Consider the following 20,715-nt stretch of genomic DNA (forward strand, 5'->3'; position numbering starts at 1 on the left):
ACTCCTGGATGCAATAGGAGTAATGAACTCAGCTCATTAACCTGAAAATAGAAGATGAATGAGACTGCTAACCCCAGAATAATTAGTCTCCTCATTGACATTGAGATTTGACAAAGGCATTGCTTGTAGCATGGTGTTATTGCCTATAAAAAGCCAAAAAAATGAAACGATTTTATCTCTTTTCCTCTCTTAAGAGATATAGAAGGATCAAACACCACAGAAATATTTTCCTAAATTTTTCTGGTGCTTTACAGCTGATAAAGAGCTTTTAAAACTGCTAAGGCCTTGGGCTTTTGCTTAAAGGGAACAACTCGTGTACAGACAAAATGGTGTGTTGAGAAATTTAAGAACATGTTTTCAGCAGTTACATTTTTGGTGGGCACAAAAGTTGGTGCGACTATTTACCTGCAGTCACTGAAGAGTTCCTACAGTTCATGTATAACTAGAGTCACCTTGACAAGCTCTGTATAGACTGTGTGCTACATAGCCCTCCACCTGGAGTCACAATGCACCCCACGGTCTGAGAGAGGCCCAGCAGAGCCTTCACACCAAGGGCTGGAACTAGAACTAGATCTTGAGATCACAAGCCGAACTGGGGTACTTGCTCCTCTCCCCATCTAGCAAATGTGTCAATTAGGGAAGTTATCATTTTTCAAATCCTTAAACACCTAAAGAAAATGAACCCAAATATTAAGAGGCTGAAGGAGGATGAAAATGTTTACATTTTTTTCTTATTTAAAATGAATCTTTGAGTTAATGGGGATTGACAAAGTTTTCTCATTTGGGACTTCGGTATAAGAGCTAAGTTCATCATGAATGGTGAATGAGAGTGAAATAAAACCTCATTTTTGTGACTACCACCAAACCCTTTTTTTGATCCTAGATTCCTGAAGCCATCTGACTTGGCTTCATTACCTTTTTTAAGGGTCATAGAATTTACTTCTATACTATTTATTTGCCATATTTCAGATTAAATACTAACTTTGGGCTCTGGTTTTGGTATCCTTTACACTAGTGCTCCCCTACAGAAAAGGATTACCTTAAATTTGTATGGTGTTCTACATTTCTAAAGTTCCTTCACAAACAAACCCATGAAGTAAGCAGCATAGTTCTGTTCCTCAGTTTAGAGGTGAGTTAATTAAAGATGTCTATCTTTTCCTATTCCAGCTCTCTAGCCAAATAACTATTAAATATTAGACTGTTTTTGTGTTCCCCTAGAAACCAGATTTGTTTTCTCATTTAATATCTAAGAATATTTCATAGCCAGAAAACTTCAGTATTCATGTTTTAATCCAAGTTACTTCATATTAGCTTTTGCCAATTCTCTGGTCAATGCCCCGATTTAAATGTTCATATTATAAGCAAAAGATGAGCTTATAACTCATGTTATTTCCAACAAGGTCTTCTCAGAATCTACAGAAGAATAGTGTTAACATGACTTGAGAAATATGCCCAAAGGTATCAGCATTAAGTTTTGTTTTTGTAAATGAGACTCTTAACATTTTCAGCAAGTTCTTAGGTCAGATCCTCTTTTCAGCAAAATTCGTAGGGAAAAAATATAGATATTTGGCAAAAGAAAGTGAAGAGCATTCAATAAGCATCCTATGTGGCTAAATTAGTTTACATGATCTACTAAAGTTGGTCTTGATGCCACATTAACTGCCTCATTTCAAATCTAAGACCATTTCATCAAAAGCACAATCTGTTTTCAATGGCATTTATTCATTCTTAGTTTGAAAGCAGTGTAATATCTGTTTCAATTTATAATAAACAGAAAGAAGGAAGCAATGTCCAATGTCACCTGAACACACCAGTTGAAATGTCTAAGAGAACTTTGACATTTGTCAAATGAAATGTTTAAGAGAACCCTTCCTAAAACTTGCTCCTGCCTCATCCCAGTAAATAATTCCACCACTCACCTAGTTGCTTAGGCCATAAATACTGGAGTCACTCTTGACTCTGGTCTTTCTCTTGTACCCTACTTTCAATCCATCATTAAATCATACTGGCTCTATTTTCAAAAGATATCTCAAATCTGACCATTTCTCACCATCTTCCTCTAATACTACTCATTGATCCAAACCAGCATCATCTCTTGCATTCTTTGCATAGCAGCCACAATTGAACTTTCTCAAAAAACTTTAAAATGGTTTCCCATTCACACATTTAGTAAAACTCAGAGTCTTTCCCATGGTCTGAAAGATCTTACATGCTCTAGCCTTCCACTCTTCTTTCTCACTCACCTCCTGCCCCACTGGGCTTGACTTGGACACACCAAACATTCACCTCCCTTGGCCTTGACACTTACTTCTTCCTCCCAGATGGTCACATGGCTAACTTCTCCACTGCATGAGAAGCTTTGCCTGACATTCCTAGCCAAAATGTCAGTAGCACACCTTCTTCTCTACCTCATCATTCTCCAGTCCCTTGCCCTACTTTATTTTTCTTCTTAACATTTATATCTTCCCTACTAGAATGTCAACTCCATGAGGGCAAGGACTTTGTCTGTTGTTCACTGATGAATCCTCAGGGCCTAGAAGGGTGCCTGGCACATAGTAAATGCTCAGTTAATATTTATTGGATGAATAAATGAAAGCTGGGTTATCCATAGTAGCTCTTGGGTTTTTTAAAACTATAACTTTTATAACAGATAGTTTTAAAATTAATGCTTGAAAGAGAAAGTAATACACTTTCATATTTCCTATTTTAGGTAATATTTATCAGTTTAACAATTTACACATGCATTTCCACCTGAGAACCATCTGAGATGGAATTGTTATTATACCATTTGATAGATGAGGATAATTGAGATTCAGATGCATTAAGTGACTTGCTCAAGATAGCAAAGTTATTTAGTGTTGGAGCTGGGATTCAAACCCAGGTTTTTTATGATAATCAGATGTTCTTTGATCCTTCTGGTATGAAAACAAAGCATAATTCCAGTTATTTTATCCACCATAAATAAATTTTTATTTGAAAGTCACTTTGAAGTTATTACTGCTTTTACCAGTTTATATTTTTTCTTTGTGTCTGTAAGGTTCCTTTGTAAATATGATTTCTATTTATCTGTCTTACTTTAGCCTGAAACTTTAAAAGAAGATAAACAACCATAGATTTAGTAGGAAATTCTAATGAACAAAAGAATTCAACAGATACTTTCTGACCACCTTCTGTGTGCTGTGTGTGTACAGAGATGAGGGTGTACGAAACAAAATGAGGTAGACAGAAAAGTAAATAGGCAAATATGCATCGTAATAAGTGCTGTGTTTCGGGGTTAGGACAGTGAATTTTGGCAGCATAGTGGAGAGGTACCCAACCCAGAAAAAAGAAGAAATCCCAGGGCCAACTCTCAGCTAAGAACTGAAGATTGTATATGACTTGGCCCACTAAGATAGTGAAAAGAGGTGGAGAAAGGGAGCAGCCTGAGCAAACAGAATATGTACAAAGATCTGAAGGCAGCATAGTTTGTTCATGAGACTATGCATATTTCATAGAATACAGATACGCTGAATTAAATTCAAGTTCAGTTTCTTTTCAAAGTGTGTCCTTGGATCAAGTCACATCACTAGTTCTACTTCTTATCATGGTATGTGGCCACAGTTGTTAAATAATAATAAATAATAGTAACTACCATATATTGAACACTTACTAGATGTCAAGCACATTAATCACCCTTCAACTTATGAAATGGCTACTGTTATTACCCCTGTTTTACAAACAAGCAGAGGCTTACAGAGGTTAAGTAACTTTCTCGAGTTTATACAGCTAGGAACTGTCAGAACTAGGATTTGAACCAGATCCATCTAACTCCAAAGTGTTAGGTAACAATTGTTAAATTCAAACATTAAAGAAATCCTTAATTTTGAATGCTTGAAATTTTTGTTATAATAATTTCTCATGACTATAAGCATCAGAACAGGCACACATTTACACCTCCTTTTTTTTTTTTTTTGGCCGCACCGCAGGGCATGTGAGATCTTAATTCCCCAACCAAGGATCGAACGGTGCCCCCTGTAGTGGAAGCACAGAATCTTAACCACTAGACCGCCAGGGAAGTGACATTGGCGCCTTTTCTATAAAAAACAACAACAAAGAAATAGTTGTAGAGAGAAGTGATTACTTATATGTGTATTTTCTTCTCCATTTTCACCATACATATAAACTTTTCGGAAGTTCTTCAACATTAACATCAGCTTTACCCATGTACTGTTTGTTACTACCATCAGTTGAGTGCTCATTATACTGGCTGGCCCTGTTTTACGAGATTTGCAATCATAATGTTATTAATCCTCACTCCCCTGGGAAATAGACATTAGCCATGTTTTACAGACGAGGAATCCAAAGATCAAAGAAGTTAAGTAATTTTCTCAAAGTCACACAACTGCTAGGAGGTGAAGACAGAATTTGAAAACAGATTTATCTGATTCCAAAGCCAATGTTCACTCCATGTTGCCTCGAGATAAAAGCCATCTTAAAGAGCTAGAGACAAAGTTACATTAAAACACAATATACAGTGATGTCTAACTAATAGAGAGAAGACCATCCTGATTTATAAAGCACTGAATTTCCCCCCTCACATTTAAATATATACAGAAACTCAAACTTGGTTAATGGGATAGTTGATTTACAAATGGAAAGGATTTTCAATCAGTATATTAATTACATTTTCAAATAGCATTTTGTACCTTATTTCAATACCTTTTAACTGTTCCTCTACAAAGTTAATGCACAAAGAGGCAAGTTTTCAGCTGGGATCTCAATTACATTTTCATATACTATTTTGTATATCATTCACTGTGCTTCAAAATGGCCATATAGTTCTATTTAATGAGCATATCATAATTTAACTAATTTCTTATTGGACATGGTTCCAATTTTTTAATATTATCATCCATACTATGATGAATATGTTTGTAGATAGATCTTTGCACCCTTCCAACCCCATTGCATTTTCAATTAATCTTTATTTAAGGCACAATAAAGCTCACCCAAACAAGCGGCTCCAGTAGTGTTCATCTCAGGCTATGGAAGCATATGAAAAAACATTTTGCTGCAGGTGGTCCTTTTAGCCATCTTTAATTGTCCTCTCAAGGTGACTGCCTACCTTGTCAGTTTAGAGGTTAGTTTTAGATAGCACTCTAAAACTTTGAGAACTAGGCAGTCCCTAGGAAGCCCTATTTGTAATATTTTGTGATCTTACAAATATTTTTATTTATGATATGAGGCTGTCATATAAAAGAAAGAAGAAAAATTAACTGAAATAAATTTTGTCATAGAATGTTCAAGCCAGACAATATTTAGGAGATTACTTTCCTCTCCATCTTCCAAGCACAAGGCACACAGTAGCCAAGAATGACAGATAGGCTTCATCTCCATTACCATCTCTGAGTGGCTGGTGGTGGCTGAGGGACTGGAGAGTTAAATAAGTGAAGGTCAATGGGAAGAATACTGTAATCAGTTAGCTGCATCTCTTAAGGAGGCGAGAGAGGAGTAACAGCCTATGGGTTACAAGCTTGCTATCATTCTAGTAAATGTGTGAGTGAATAAATGGGTATAACATTAATAATATGAAAGTAGTTTGCATTACCAAAATTTCTAGTCCAAGGGACTTTGAACAAGTTATTGTACTATTTTTATAAGACTTTACGAATTATTTATTGTTGAATAAATATACCCATATAATTTATGTTAATATATAACTGATTAGAATATACTCGTATAATTACAATTTAAAATTAAGAAAAGGGTATACAGTGAAAAGTGTCCTGTCTTGCACCCCACTTCCCTGTCTTCCATATCCCCTCTTCACCAATGTTAATTTAAGAGATTTTTAAAAAACCTATGCTCTAACTCACACCTTTGTAGAAATTAAAATAATTATACCTTATTTGAAAAAGCTAAATCATTATAGTTTGCAAGAGCACACTGAGCCTAAAAACAACACTGAATTTAAACAACTTGTCTCTAGTCATAAAATAAAAGCATTATTTATTTTCATGAGCTAGATCAAGTTTATATTTTCAGTAACTAGATGAGATTATATTGTCAACATCTTTTAATTTCTGTTATTTTATTACATTCAGGGTAAGGGGGAGAGGATGGAGAGAAAACTCTCTGTGTATGAAAGCACTTTAAAACTAAAAACCCTTTACAGATATTATCAAAATTATGTTTAGAAACTGTATTTAATATCTCTATAGTTATAGCATAGCTTTCAAAATTGAACTTGTATTTAAAGAATTTAATAAAGTGATAATCACCATGCTTTTATTTCCAATTTCAGGGAAACCTCATTCAGTTCCTCTCCATTTTACAATATGAGAATAATAATCTTTAAGTCTTTAAAGTAAATTTTGTGAAAGTATCAAAACTAGGCAATTTTTACTTTCAGATTTAAGTTCTTAAGCATCTATCATGCTGTAATAAATATAGACTTGTTATTCTGTAGAAATGATCCAAACTTTTTGTTATTATTGTTATTTTGTGACAGCATGCAAGACGACAGCCTAGAAGCTTCTACTTCCATATCTCAGCTTCTAAGAGAGAGCTATTTAGCTGAAACTAGACATCAGGGAAACAATGAGAGGAGTCGAGCAGAGCCTTCCTCCAACTCTTTCCATTTTGGCAGTCCTTCTGGAGCTGCTGAAGGTGGAGGAGGCCAAGACGACCTTCCAGATCTTTCAGCCTTTCTGAGCCAAGAAGAATTAGATGAAAGTGTCAATCTGGCAAGACTGGCCATCAATCACGACCCTTTGGAGAAAGCAGATGAAGCCCATGCTAGAAGATGTTTTTCTTCTGATCAGATGAAACACTCACCTAAATCAAGTTTGGACCCTAACTTCTGCCAGGATAACTCTCGAAGTCCTACCAACTCTAAAGAGAGCCTCCAGGAGGCAAAAAGGCCACAGTATAGTTCTGAAACCCAGTCCAAAAAAGTATTCTTAAATAAGGCTGCCGATTTCATTGAAGAGCTGTCATCCCTTTTCAAAGCCCACAGCTCCAAAAGGATTAGACCTCGTGCCTGCAAAAACCACAAGAATAAACTGGAATCTCAAAGCAAAGTTATGCAGGAAAACAGCTCCAGTTTCTCAGATCTATCAGAAGGAAGAGAAAGATCTTCTGTTCCCATCCCTATCCCTGCAGATACCAGGGATAATGAAGTGAACCATGCCCTTGAACAGCAGGAAGCCAAGAGGCGCGAAGCTGAGCAGGCTGCCAGTGAGGCAGATGGGGGAGACACCACCCCAGGGTCTTCTCCTTCGTCTTTGTACTATGAAGAACCTCTGGGGCAACCTCCCCGGTTCACTCAAAAGTTACGGAGCAGAGAAGTTCCAGAAGGAACCAGAGTACAGTTGGATTGCATAGTGGTAGGAATTCCACCACCTGAAGTAAGGTAAAAATGTCCCATTAGTAATGTTTGGTAATTACTTTCCATCTACTGTGACCCTCCTCATTTTATCTTTCACGTATGTGGTTTCAAAAATTATATACTTTGAGTCAGAGTTTAAAGCAACACTGTCTTAATAGAAGTGTAATATTAGACATACATTCAATTTACAATTTTCTAGTCATCACATTTTTTAAAAATAAAAAGAGCTGGGTGAAATTAATTTTTAAAAATATATAATTTAACCAATATATTAAAAATATTACCATTTCAACATGTAATCAATATAAAAATTATTAGTAGGATATTTTACATTCCTTTTGTCACCGGGGCTTCAAAACTCAAGGTGAATTCTGCACTTAACAGCACATCTCAGTTTGGATGTTAAATTTTCCTAGGAAATACTTAATGTGCATTTAGATTTCAAAAAAATGTAGCTGAAAAAGTAGATTGTAAGACCCAAGTTGTTCCAAACATACTTAAAAGTTCTGTAAGAACTGAATCGAGTATCAGCTTTTACATTTAAATTAATTAAAATTGAACGCAATTAAAACTTCAGTTCCTCAGATGCACTGGCCACATTTCAAGTGCCCAATACCACATGTGGCTAATGAACATGCATTAGCACAGATCTACAGCCTGTAGCTTAAAAAACAAAGTATTTATGACCTATACTTAATGAATACCTGTGGTATTTTTTTAATTAAAAAGAAACCAAATAATAGAATAAAGTCTGATAGAATAAAGGTAGAATAAGGCTGTGACAAAGATCAATTTAAAGATTTATGTTACATGTATTGTATTTATTATATAATTTTTGATATCCACTTAATGAGCACTCTTCTCCCTAATGCCAAAGTCTTTCCCTAATATGACTGATGAGTAGAAGGGATATTCATCTTTTATGTGTCTACCATCAGCTTTTCTGTGAAGTAAGTAAAGCTAAGCTTCAAGGCTCTTCATGTGCACAGGCTACATCTAATTTTGTGTTCTAATTTTATTTTATTTTTTTAAGAGGTCTTTACACTTTTATGAGCTTCAGGCCCCACAAAATCTGGATCCAGCCTTAACCCCCAGGGTGACATTTGCTACCTCTTGTATTATAATGTAATAATATATGAATAATGTGCTGGAAATATATTACTTTTATAGAGAATTACTGGTATTTAGAGTCCTATAAGAGTTACTTTGCCTCCCTAACCACCTAATTACTATTAGAATACTATTTAACATTTATTCTAGTTACGTAAGCAGGGCCTCATCTTCTCTTTGCAAAATATTCATATTATAGGGTAATAATAACACTAGTATTAATAATATCTTTAATTATGTATTCCTATTGATTAAAGGGATTTTAGTATAAAAACATATTCATATATTGAATTTTGCTTTTCAGAGTCAACATAAGGCAATATTAAATATTATTTCTACAATGGCGTATACATTTTACTATTTAGTTATCCAACTGGCCTCCTTGAGGGCAGGGGTTCTATTGTTTTACCTTTGGATCTTGAGCACCAAGCATGGCTTCTAGCCTGTAGTAGTTATGCATAATATAGTAGTCACTAAGTTAGGAGTAAACTAATGCATAAAGAAACAGGAAAACAAGAAACTCAACTTAGATTTAAATCAGGAGTGATACAGTTGCACTAAGATGTGGCAAAGGGTTGGAACTGCACGACACAGGGCAGTGTCTACCCTTCTACTCTGTGCAAGCCTGATGACACTCCCTGGAACTCTGGTCAGTAATGTTGGCAAGAAGTCATCATAGCACTACGATGTATACCACTCAGTGGCATCTGGTCAGTCTAAGTAAGCTGGTAAGCACTCAAGTTATGGCACACATACAACTTACTTAGATTAATCCTATCCATTCCACTTGTTTCTGGTCATAGATTGGACTCTTTCAAAAAAATTAGATCAGATCATTCAAGACTCATCCTCCCCATTCTCGACCATGACAATCTCAGATACAAAAAAGACTTCAGTGCTCCCGTGAGAAAAATTACCCAGGAAGAATTACAAAATACCCATTCCTTGAAAACCAAAGTAACCTGGTGGTCACTCAGAAACTATTTAGTCAACCAATTAAATATTTACAAATTTAAAAGTGAAAGAAATATACACAACTTCCATGTAGCAATACTAGTTTTTACCTGGAGAGCATTTCTTCAGTGATAGAATTCATGCCTGTATCCCAACCACTGTTTTGGTGGCAGGAAATTAATATGTACTCACTATTTTCTGAATTTCATGACAGTAATCATATTAAGAAAAACTTAGGGTTTTCCAAATAGACTTAGCTGTCATTATTTTCCTAAGTACAGAACTTATATAACTCTAATCACAAAGCAAATATGTATTGAGCTTTTGCTCTAAACTCAGCACTGTGACCAGTGCAATGACAGAGACGGTATAAATGTGTCCCTGCTCTCAAGGAACTTGCAATCCAGTTAAAGAAATCATCCTAACTCTACTCAGTACTCTGTAATGACCTACATGGGAAAAGACTCTAAAAAAGAGTGGATATATGTCCAAGTGATTCACTTTGCTATACAGGAGAAACTAACACAACATTGTAAATCAACTATACGCCAATAAAAAAATAATGATAACAAAAAGAAATCATCCTAATTTTTATAGGACAACCATAAGACTATCAGACTTCAGAGAAGGGCTGGAGGACTAGAAAGGTCAAAGGAGACTTCAGAGACATAAGGGGATTTTAGTTGAACCTTGAAAAGTAAGAAGAAGTTAGGTAGAAATTTAACACATTTATGCATTCAACAAATACCTACTGAGTTACTAAAGTGGCTCACTGATGGTACAAAACAATTGGGAGCTATTGGAGGTCAGGGACGTTGTTTTGAAACCAAGTCTAAAACTCTTCTAAGAGGGCAGCTCACAGTCTAATAGAGGAATCAGACAGACATATAATCAAAACATTGCAATACTGTGTAATAAGGGCTGTAACAGAAGTATGAATAGGATGCAATGGCAGCTCAAAGGAAGATGTGATATTTTGCCTGAAGTGCAGGATGAAGGAAACATTAATGCTGGAGGTGCCACTTTAGTTGAGAAAACTAAGGGTGGAAGAGGAAAGCAAGGGGAAAGGCCTAGAGATGAATGTTTCCAGGGAACTGCAAGTACTTGGCTATGTGACGAACATGGGATAACAGGTGAGGAAAGATGAGAGAAAAGACAGAAGAGGTAGGCAGAGGGACAGGTCCTTTTAGGCCAGGTCAATTCAACATGTTTACATAAGTATAGATGCTGGAATAGTAATAATATCTTTAGATGACAGTGAGAAGACTGAACTAACTGGAAAACAGTGGAGCCAGATGATTTCGAAAAGCCTTGAAAGCAAAGCAGAATAGTTCAGAAGTGGTTTCAAAAGCAAGTGGAAAACATTTAAGGTTGTGTATAAGGACGTACTAAGATGAAAGGGAGAATTTAAGTAGTCTGGAAGAATGAGTTAGACCCCAAAAGAATGGAGCCATGAGGCCACTTAGGAAGCTGTGAAGGGTATTCCAGGCATCAGATGCTCTGATCAGACCAGGGTAGGGGTAGTGCAAAAGCAGAGAAAAGACGTGAGAGAGCAATATTTAGAATAAAAGAAACCAAGCCGAACTTGGTGACCGACTAGATAGGAAGGATGAGTTTGAAGCTGGGTACCTGAGAGGACTCTGGGGTCACTGTCAAGGTCTGAGAAACTGGAGGTGGATGATTTGAGTCTGAGGAGATGGAGGGACCATATCCAGTAGACAGTCAAAATGCAGGATTGAAGGTCAAATGAGAGGGTAGTGGAACTGGAGACATTCCAAGGAATGCCCTGGACACTGGGAAATTTGGACACAGTATCTCTGGCATTACAAAGGGACTATAAATACAGGTAACACTTGGAACTAACTTCTAGCTGTGCTAGACTGGGCCAGGGTTTTCCAACCTTCTTTTGGCAGTAATTCCTCCTCCCATTTTTCTCCCCACAGTAAATCTGTTACATGACCCCAATACATAGTTCACACACACATGCACTTTTTTTTTCTTTTTTTTTAAAAATTTTTATTGGAGTATAGTTGCTTTACAATACTGTGTTAGTTACTGCTGTATAGCCACACACACACACTTTTTAAAGATAGAATTAGTGCTTCTGGGATTGAAGAGAGTTGGGGTGGAGGGGGGCATGCAGTCCTACCTTTTTGCTCACCACGGAAATTCCTAAAGCAACTCCATAGAACCCAGACGCACAGATTTTGATTTGGAGAACGTCTTTACAAATGCGTTAAAATAATGAGACACTTTGGTTTGCCATAAAGGAAAACACAGTCAAAAAGAAAAGTATCCTTTTTGCTATTTTTGCAAGAAAATGTAATACGTATACCTGGCAACTGAAGTCTAACCTTGTAGGTGTGTGCCTCTTTGTGTTCTCAGTATGCTACCCATGTTTTTATAACCCTAGTTTAGCAAATTGAAGAATCCTTTTTGCCTATATTTGTTGATTTCCAAGTTGACTGGGAAGAGATTGTTTTGTTTTGTAAGGGTAGGATCCTATATCATTAAAGCTAGCTGTTTTGAAAGCTTGTTAATCTTGAACATAGCTTCATCGGAGGAGCTGAAATACATTCATGCGTTACCCACAGATGAAAGAGTCTGCAGGAATTCACAGCAAATGGCCATGATCCCTTTTTGTATCCTGACTCAAAATTCTTTTCCCAGGAATGTACAGCTGGGTCACACTAAGTATGTTTGCTTGTACATAACACTCTGAAGCAGCAAAAATTTACCTTTTATAGATGCTGATATCTGCTTTGGCTATTAAGTTTTTGCTATTGCTACTTCTGGACATTTGCCTGTAAGTGGCGTGCTGAGGGAATAAATTAGCTGTAAAGACAAAGGATGCTTGGGAATTCCCTGGCGGTCCAGTGGTTAGGACTCCACGTTTGCACTGTCAAGGGCACCCGCTAAGATCTCACAAGCCGTGTGGCGTGACCAAAAAAAAAAAAAAAAAGACAAAGGATGTTTTAAATGATATAGGGAAATTTTAAAATATTATAAATAATTATATATGATATGTAATGTAAAATATTATGTAAACATTTTAAAACATTACCTTATTTAGGGGCATTTTCTTCTACCTTCTGGGAAAATCTATATACCTTCATTTACTCATTCATGCAACAAATTTTAAGTGTTTATTATGTGCCATGTACTGTTCCAGGCAATAGGATTAAAGCAGCGAACAAGGAAAATTCCCTGCCTTCATGGATCTTAGAATCTAGAAAAGAACACAGACAAAAATTCCAGTGATTATGTAATTACAATTGTGATAAATGTTATAAAGGAGGGTGCATAAAGCAAAGGGACCAAACCTTGTGAATGGGTTGGGGAAGGTTTTCCTAAAAAGTGGTATTTAAGCTGAGACATAAAAGATGACTAGGAGTTAGGCCAGCAAAGCGGAATTTAGGGAAGAGTGTTGCAGGGTGAGGGAATAACAAATTTGAGGCAGTGAGACAATGGTTAACTTTAAGGAACTGAAGGAACTGATGTCACCAGAACATAAAGAGTGAGGAGGAAATGGTTTGGGATAAGTTCAGAGAGGGAGGACAGAGTCTGGATTTCAAGAGCCTCCCAGAACAAGCTACTCAAAGTGGGTCCCTGGACCAGCAGGTCAGCATCACCTGGAGCCTTGATGGATATACAAATTTGCAGGTTCTACCTTGGACCTACTGAATTAGGATCTCTAGAGCGCAGGCCCAGACATCGGTGCTTTAACAAAGTGCCGTTTGTTTCTGTGCTGAGGACTTCTGCAATCTCTACAGAGACCTCATCGCCCGGGGGGCTGGCCCCTTGCTCTGCTCCTTGACCTGAAGGTCTACTTCATGTTCTAGCACCTGCTTCATCTCTACTTCATGTTCTAGCACCTGCTCCTCAGTCCCTACTCCAACAGTACACCCCTCACAGCCTCTTTCTGTTGGTGTCACTCACCCTAGCAGGTGGTTCTCTGAGGTAGATCTGTTTTGAGATAGAAAACCAAGCTAATGTCTGTGGTGTCCACTTGGCCCATGGGAAAACCCACATCTTTGCCCTCACAAACTTTGGAAATGTTGGCGGTTTCCAACGCAGCCCTCTCTTCTTGCTCTTCCCTCTTGGACAATGCTAAATATCCTTTCACCTTAAAAGTTTTTTAGGCGGGCTTCCCTGGTGGCGCAGTGGTTGAGAGTCTGCCTGCCGAGGCAGGGGACACGGGTTCGTGCCCTGGTCCGGGAAGATCCCACATGCCGCGGAGCGGCTGGGACCGTGAGCCATGGCCGCTGAGCCTGCGTGTCCGGAGCCTGTGCTCCGCAACGGGAGAGTCCACAACAGTGAGAGGCCCGTGTACCGCAAAAAAAAAAAAAAAAAGTTTTTGAGGCAAGAGCTGGGTAAAGCCTCTGTACCACCACCAACTCCAGAGGCTACAAGTCAAGATCTCCAAGGGATTCTTTCTGTAGAAGTCCCTGTCACTTGCCTACTAACCTTCTCTATTCAATCTCTCAACCTCCTTATCTATACTCCCAAAGTGGAAAAGGATCACCAGATGGAATTTTCTGAATTGTTTTACAAGTGCATTTTGAACAGATACTGAAGAATATCTACAATATGGATATATTATAAGAATAATAGCACAGATACCTGTGTGCCCACCTTACTATCATTTTTAAATCTACTGTCTTCCTGATCCTGTCCCTTCCTCCCTGCTCAGAGGTAACCACTAGCCCAAATCTTGTTTTTTCTTTAAATTTTTCTTAACAGTTTTTCTTCATAATTTTACAACGTATCCTTATGTCTTTAAACAATACTGGTACAGAAGTATTTACAGGTGAAACGACACAAAGTCCTATATTTACATTAACATAAGTCAAAGTGGGGAAAAGTGGAAGGTATAAAAGAAACACATCTCCCTTTGGTTGAAGCTCAGTGATGCGTGCGTGGGGGTTCATAATACAGCCTGTCTACTTTGTGTACATTTGTAAGTTTCCATAATAAAGAGTTTAAAAAAATTTTTTTAAATTTTACTGTTGTAAAATGCTTATGTAAGTGGAAGCATAATGTACGTATTCTTCTGCTACTTGCATTTTTTTCTCTAAAAAGTATACCCGTGATGCTGCGTGTAACTCTCATTCATTCACTTTCGTTGCTACATAGTATTTTACTGTAAGGTGAGAGAATTGTATCCCTGATGTACATTTGGGTTGTTTTCAGTTATTTTCCTAATAGGAACAATGGTATTATAAATGTTCTAGCATAGTCTCCTGGTGCACAAGTATGTCTAGGCATGGAATGGCTGGCAGAGTATGTACAACTTCAACTTTATAATAACACCAGATTATTTTCCAAAGGAATTGTTTCCATTTACATTCCGAACAACATTACATAGTGTTCTGGTTGTTCTACATTGTAATACGGATATTATCAGACATTTTAATTTTTGCAAATCTGATAGGTATGAAGGCTTCTTGTTGTGATGTTCATTTTCACAAATCTCAACTAAGGAGGTTGAGATATTTTTAAATATGTTTACTGATCATTTAGGGTTCATTTTCTATGAGGGGTCTGTTTACATCTTTCACTAGTTTTTCTATCAGTTTGTTCTTTTCTTATTGATTTGTAAGAATTTTAAAAATATGATTAGGAAACTAATCATTTGACATTGTGTGTTATGAAAATATTCTCTCCCCATTTGATCTTTCTTTATGGTATATTTTGATAATTAGATATTTTTAACTTTAGTATCAAATTAACTGAAGTTTCCTTTATGGTTTTGGTTTTTATAGTTTGAGTCTAGTGTACCAAGAATTTTCCACCTGGAAGAACTCAATAAATGTTAATAAAAGTTAAAGCATAGACATAACCATCCCACCTGTAACCCCACACTCCTATGAGTGAAATATAGCCATTGGACATGAAAACTTAAGTTCGTTAACTCAGTAGTGGTCAAACAGGACATACAAAACACTGAATTGTGTTACGAAATCCAACATAACTTTGAGCCCTGTAAGAAAATGTCTACTATTATATACTCCAGTTGCACTTTCTATATGAAGAGTCATTCTCATGCATGGAGAGAGCTGAAGATGTCAATAAATAAATAAACTACCTTTTGGCTATTTCAGAGGGCTTACATTCTTTACTTAAGAAATCAGGCATCTAGTCCCCAAGCCTTCTTGAAAAATGAAAATGAAACAGACTAGAGGCTGTAATCATCTTAATTTGAATTCATTCACTTAACAGTCATACAACAAACATGTTTTGGAACGGCTATGTCGTGCCATACGCTGTGCTAGGAACCAGATAAACAAGTGGTAAACCAAACAAAAATGATAATCTCTGCCCTGTGGTGTTTATTGTCCAGTAAGGGAGAGAGATCTTAAACAAATAAACCTATAAGTAAACATATAATTATAAGTGATATGTAGGTTCTGTGAAGTAAACAAACAGGGTATTAGGAGAGGGAGTAGTAGGAGGTGGGACAGGGACATTGGAAAGGCTGGGTCAGCGTTAACCGAAGGCTCTGAGTAATCATTCTTTTAATGAGCATTATTACTGGTGAGCCACAATAACACATTCAAATTATGTTTAGGAGTTGTTAATGTGCTAAAACAATGAGTCATAATATTTAGCCACACCATATTTTAGACAAAATAGTAACCTAAGAGCAGAATGGTGATATGTAGCTTAAAAGTCCAGTTAAATCTGAAAAATGTGTCTCTTCAGTGTCTTCATTCCCAGCCTTGGTAGCTAGCCAAATCAGCAGGTCTGGCAAGCTGTCCTTAGTGCTTTAAAGATGGAGCCTTCTTTATCATTTGGACTTGTCCCATTTCCCCAGATCACTGACTCATTTCTGCTGAACCATGAATCATGTCTGGCATCCAGTGCCATTCTGTAAGTGTCATGGAGCTCTGGAGTTCTAAAAACATGCATCTGGGCAGGGTACTTCTATGAAAGCATTCCCTAACGTGGATAGACGTCTGAGGAGAGCATGTTTCCTCCTTCCCCTCAAAAGTCTTCAGAGTAGCTGGGTAAATTTTAATTTCTTTTCAGAAGGCAGCCTGACTGGTGCATTATTTCTCAGTGGGTCATGGTGTTAAAGTAAGAGTGACAGTGGTTACTAGCTGTCCTTTGGGGCTGGCTGAAGCCATCCTGGCCATCTGAGTAAGGACAAAAATGTTTCTGACAGAGAGTTTGGGCATTTGAATCACTCCACTTATCGCCTCCAGCTGTCCAATTGCTCAGAGATGTTTCCACTCTCATTTTGGTAAAGAAGAGAAATGTTATCCAAAGAAATGAGATAACCTTATAGTGTTTATATAAGGGAAGGTGTTTGTTTGTTTTGAAATATTTATATTTGTCTTATCAAATTAATACAGGTACATTGCTTAACAAGTCAAATAATATTAAAAAACGGATCATTTTCAACTATTTTTGCAGTTTCCTATTTATTCACCTCTAGATTTCTAAATTATATGCCAGTGGTTCTCAAACTTTTTGTTCTCAGGACCCTTTTACAGTCTAAAAAATTACTGAGATGCAAAAGAGGTTCTATGTGAATTATATCTATAATTATCATATTAGAAATTAAAACTGAGGAACTTTTTAAATAGTTGCTTACTTATTTTAAAATAACAGTGATAAACATGCTCATATGAATAATTTTATGAAAAGTAACTGTATTTTCCCCAAAAAATATTTGAGTGAGAAGAGTGACATTGTTTCATGTTTTCTGCAAACCTCGTTAATGTCTGGCGTAATAGAAGACAGCTAGATTGTCGTATCTACTTCTGCACTTGGTTTGCTGTGATATGTTGTCTGGGTTGCAGTTAACTCTAAAAATCTGGCATTGTACAGATATGTAGCTGGAAGCAGGAGGAATACTTTAATAGCCCTTTCAGATAATGTGGCTATTCTGATTTGATACTACATGAAAATTCAACTGCAGTAGTTTCTTAAAGGTTAGTTGCAATGTGAAATCTGAAACCACACCAATGAACTTTTGTACCCTGCTGTACTAAAACCCTCTGTCTGTCTTGAACTTTGAATGGATAACATCACGTATTGGTCATTTGGAAAATGAGTAATGTAGATCTTCCAAATGTTGACACATTTTATTATATAATATTTAGAAACTCATATATGTTAATATCATGGATTTCATTAAAAATCTCTTTATGTATTAGGAAGCCCTAAACTCACTATGGGAGATACAAGTTTTCCAAAACTCTAATTTTTCCTTGAAAGCTCAAATTTTTTCATTGGCAACAAATGGGATCAGTTATTTTTACTTGAAACAACAGGCTTACTTCCTTCATTTTTGAGAAAACGTCTGCCAGATACCCAAATCTGAATAACCATAATTTGTCAGCTGTTCTTTCAAGTTAAGATACTGCCTCATGCATTAAGTGCCTAGTTCAACTTAAAAAGCCACACAAGTGCTCTTCTGTATTCAGGATAAATGCCTTATGCTACTTCCCATTTCGCCACCCAGAACGTTAAAAAGATGTGGACTCGAGGTTGAGATGCAATAAATGTAATGATTTTTACTGCTTCATTGAGGACATTTTTAAGTGAACCTGGCTTTTTTTTTTTAACTGCAAGTGTCGTGGTGAAGAACCCAATGACCACTACTCAGTCTTATGCTGCTGAAGCACCAGTAATTTTACCCACTGTGGCTTTTGCACCATCAGTGTAAATGTTAACACAGTGAAAAGGCAAATAATATCTTAGTATTATAGGAAAATAGTTTAGTCTTCACAGAAAGTGAAAGTGAAGAGAACCACTGTAATATGCTTATAAACCACTATTGCTTGGTATGCTGATGCTATTTTCTCTTTACTTCCTGTTCCAGAAGATGGTGGTTTAGCACCCCTTCACTAAACCAGAACCTCCATTGTTCCTTCCTTCATTGCCTCAGTATAATCATAGCACACTCTTGTTTTAAAAAATTTAATGTTTAACTTCTTGTTACTATGTAAGTATTATTTTCTGCCAAGCCCAATAGGGAAAAATGACTGCTTCCTTGCTTGTATAACTTTTAATTTTCACCTGGAGTTGATGACTGTCTCGTTTTTTATATGCTTAGCTCTGTGGTCCTAAGACAATTCATCTCAGTTTTCCAATATATTTGTAAAACATTTCCTAAATACTCTGTTCCACACAGTTAAGCCGCCAGGCCCATCTATTTTTTACCCTTCTTCCTCTTGCTCCAATATGGAGCAGCTGCTCACACAGCCAACAACTCAGCCTTCAGCCTGGGGCATCTCCTAACTGCTCAGAAGAGAGGATGCAACCTGCTGGGGGAATCTAAATGTTCATTTTCTAAACCTGCAATCAGTGACCCTATTTTAAGCTCTGTATCTCCCTCCTCCATTGTCAGTGTGTTTCCACACCCCCAAACTTGTATCTCTAAATCCTGAAACTTGCTGGGATTTTGCTGCACAAATTGCTTTCTTTCACTGACATCCCCAAGTAGGCACTTAGTTTTCAGATTTTTCAACTCTCCTCGCTTCTCATTCTGCTTTCCATCTTCCAAAAGTGTTTGAGGTCTCAGGTCTGCTGTTATCTCCCTTCCCATTCTTTTGGCCCTTGTGCTTTTATCCCTTTAAAAACCTCCTTTATTCTCATTTTAGGGTCATTTCCAGCAGAGAGTAAAGATAAACACGTGTTTTTCTGGACATTCACTATCTGTATTTACAACTACCTTGCTCTGAGGGTTTGTTCATACAAGCTCCATGGGGTCCTGCTGAGATTCATGCTTTGGAAGATTTAGAAACCCATTTCAGCAGTTGCATGTACTGCTGCTGCCACAACAGATCAAACAATGGCAGAGAATTTGATGAAGCAAATAAAATACTTACGAAATATTAACTATCAATTCTTTCCATCATTTGGTCTTTCAACAAATCCAACACAATTTTTCTGCAAACCTACTATGTGCCAGGATGCTGCTGTAAGTGTGGGATTATATTGGTAAGACTGACAAGGTCCTCTCGTGGAGTTTATAATATAGTAGGGGGAGCAAATAATAACAAAGTCAGCAAGCATATAAGATAATTTCAGATAATAAGAAGTGCTATGAAGATAACACAAGAGGATAATGTGAGAGTGTCTGAGGATAAAGAAGCTACATTAGGAAAAGGTTCAGGGACGGCCTCTCCGAGGAGGTGACATTTGAACTGAGGCCTGACTGATGAGAAGGGCCTATTTTTATAAAGACTGGGGGACAAGGTTTTCAGGAAGTACAAAAATCCTAACATGGAGAGTAGCTTAATGTGTTCACAGAATAGAAAGAAGACCAATGTGGTGGCAACACAGTAAAGGGAGAATGATGGGAGAAGGGATCCAGCAGTCAGAGCTGGGAGGCAGGTTTGAATGTTATCCCAAGTAGAGGTGATAATTGAAACTAAGGGATGAGGTAATGGCTAAAGGAGAAAGTGTACAGAAAACTGGACTAGGCAGTGTGGATGCTGCATGAGCTTGTAAGCCACCATCCCTACCTTCAAAGAACTTACAATTTAGTGAAATTGGTGAGACAAGACAGATTCCCCAAATAGAGGATTATAAAAGACAGTATAAGGGAGACAGGCTCAGTGCTTTGCGATGACCTAGAGGGAGGGGATGTGGGGACATGTGTATGCATATGGCTCATTCGCTTTGTTGTGCAACAGAAACTAACATGGTATTGTGAAGCAATTCTACTCCAAGAAAGAGCTATTAAAAAAAAGACAGTATATAATCAAGCCTTGCATGACACAGTATAGTTTAAAAAGAAAAAGGTAAACAATCATTGAGAATTGATGGTAAAAGGTGCTTTGCGTAGGAGGTGATACCTGAGCCAAACTGATGGATGAGTTATATTTGCAGTAGCTGAAAGGTGAGGAAGAGAATCTCAGCTAGAGAGAAACACATGAGCAGAGGCTCGAATGTAGGGGTGAATATGACATACTTATGGAACAGGAGAGAAAAGCTTAACTCTTGAATAGGTGAGTTTCCTTAAATGTGCTTTAGAATCTTGCTTTATAAATGGTGGGAGGGAGGGGTTCAAGCACTGAGTGGTTAGATCTCAAATTACAATAAAGATTAACGATTGCCAGGACTCCTTCATTTTTGACATTGAATAATGGTAATGTCTCCACCTAATTTCTTTTTAATATGATGTTGATTAATAATTATTACTTTAAAAATGAAAACAATTATAAAAAGGGGTACACTGAGACACCTCACCCCATCTGTCTTCATCCATCTTGTTTCCCCTCACCCCAATAGGAAGCCACTTTGATTTTCATTCCATTCTTTCC

The 20,715-nt window shown here is 37.2% G+C and overlaps 2 protein-coding genes across 3 annotated transcripts in view; one reads left to right on the forward strand and one right to left on the reverse strand.

The window, feature by feature from the left end:
* Positions 1-20,715, reverse strand: part of HERC4 (HECT and RLD domain containing E3 ubiquitin protein ligase 4) — a 233,937-nt gene that overhangs the window by 162,751 nt on the left and 50,471 nt on the right. The gene's annotated exons all lie outside the window — the stretch shown is intronic.
* The window catches only part of MYPN (myopalladin), an 83,414-nt gene that overhangs the window by 2,141 nt on the left and 60,558 nt on the right, over positions 1-20,715 (forward strand). Inside the window, exon 2 of one of the 2 annotated variants that reach the window (XM_049697175.1) lies at positions 6,491-7,393. In XM_049697175.1, coding sequence (XP_049553132.1) covers positions 6,492-7,393 — 902 coding nt within the window. In that variant the 5' untranslated portion in view covers position 6,491. Of the gene's footprint in view, positions 1-6,485; positions 7,394-20,715 lie in introns of those variants that run through there. The other variant, XM_033407637.2, reaches the window with a different exon arrangement.

The sequence above is a fragment of the Orcinus orca genome, chromosome 14, assembly GCF_937001465.1.
Source record: "Orcinus orca chromosome 14, mOrcOrc1.1, whole genome shotgun sequence".
Classification (NCBI taxonomy): domain Eukaryota; kingdom Metazoa; phylum Chordata; class Mammalia; order Artiodactyla; family Delphinidae; genus Orcinus; species Orcinus orca.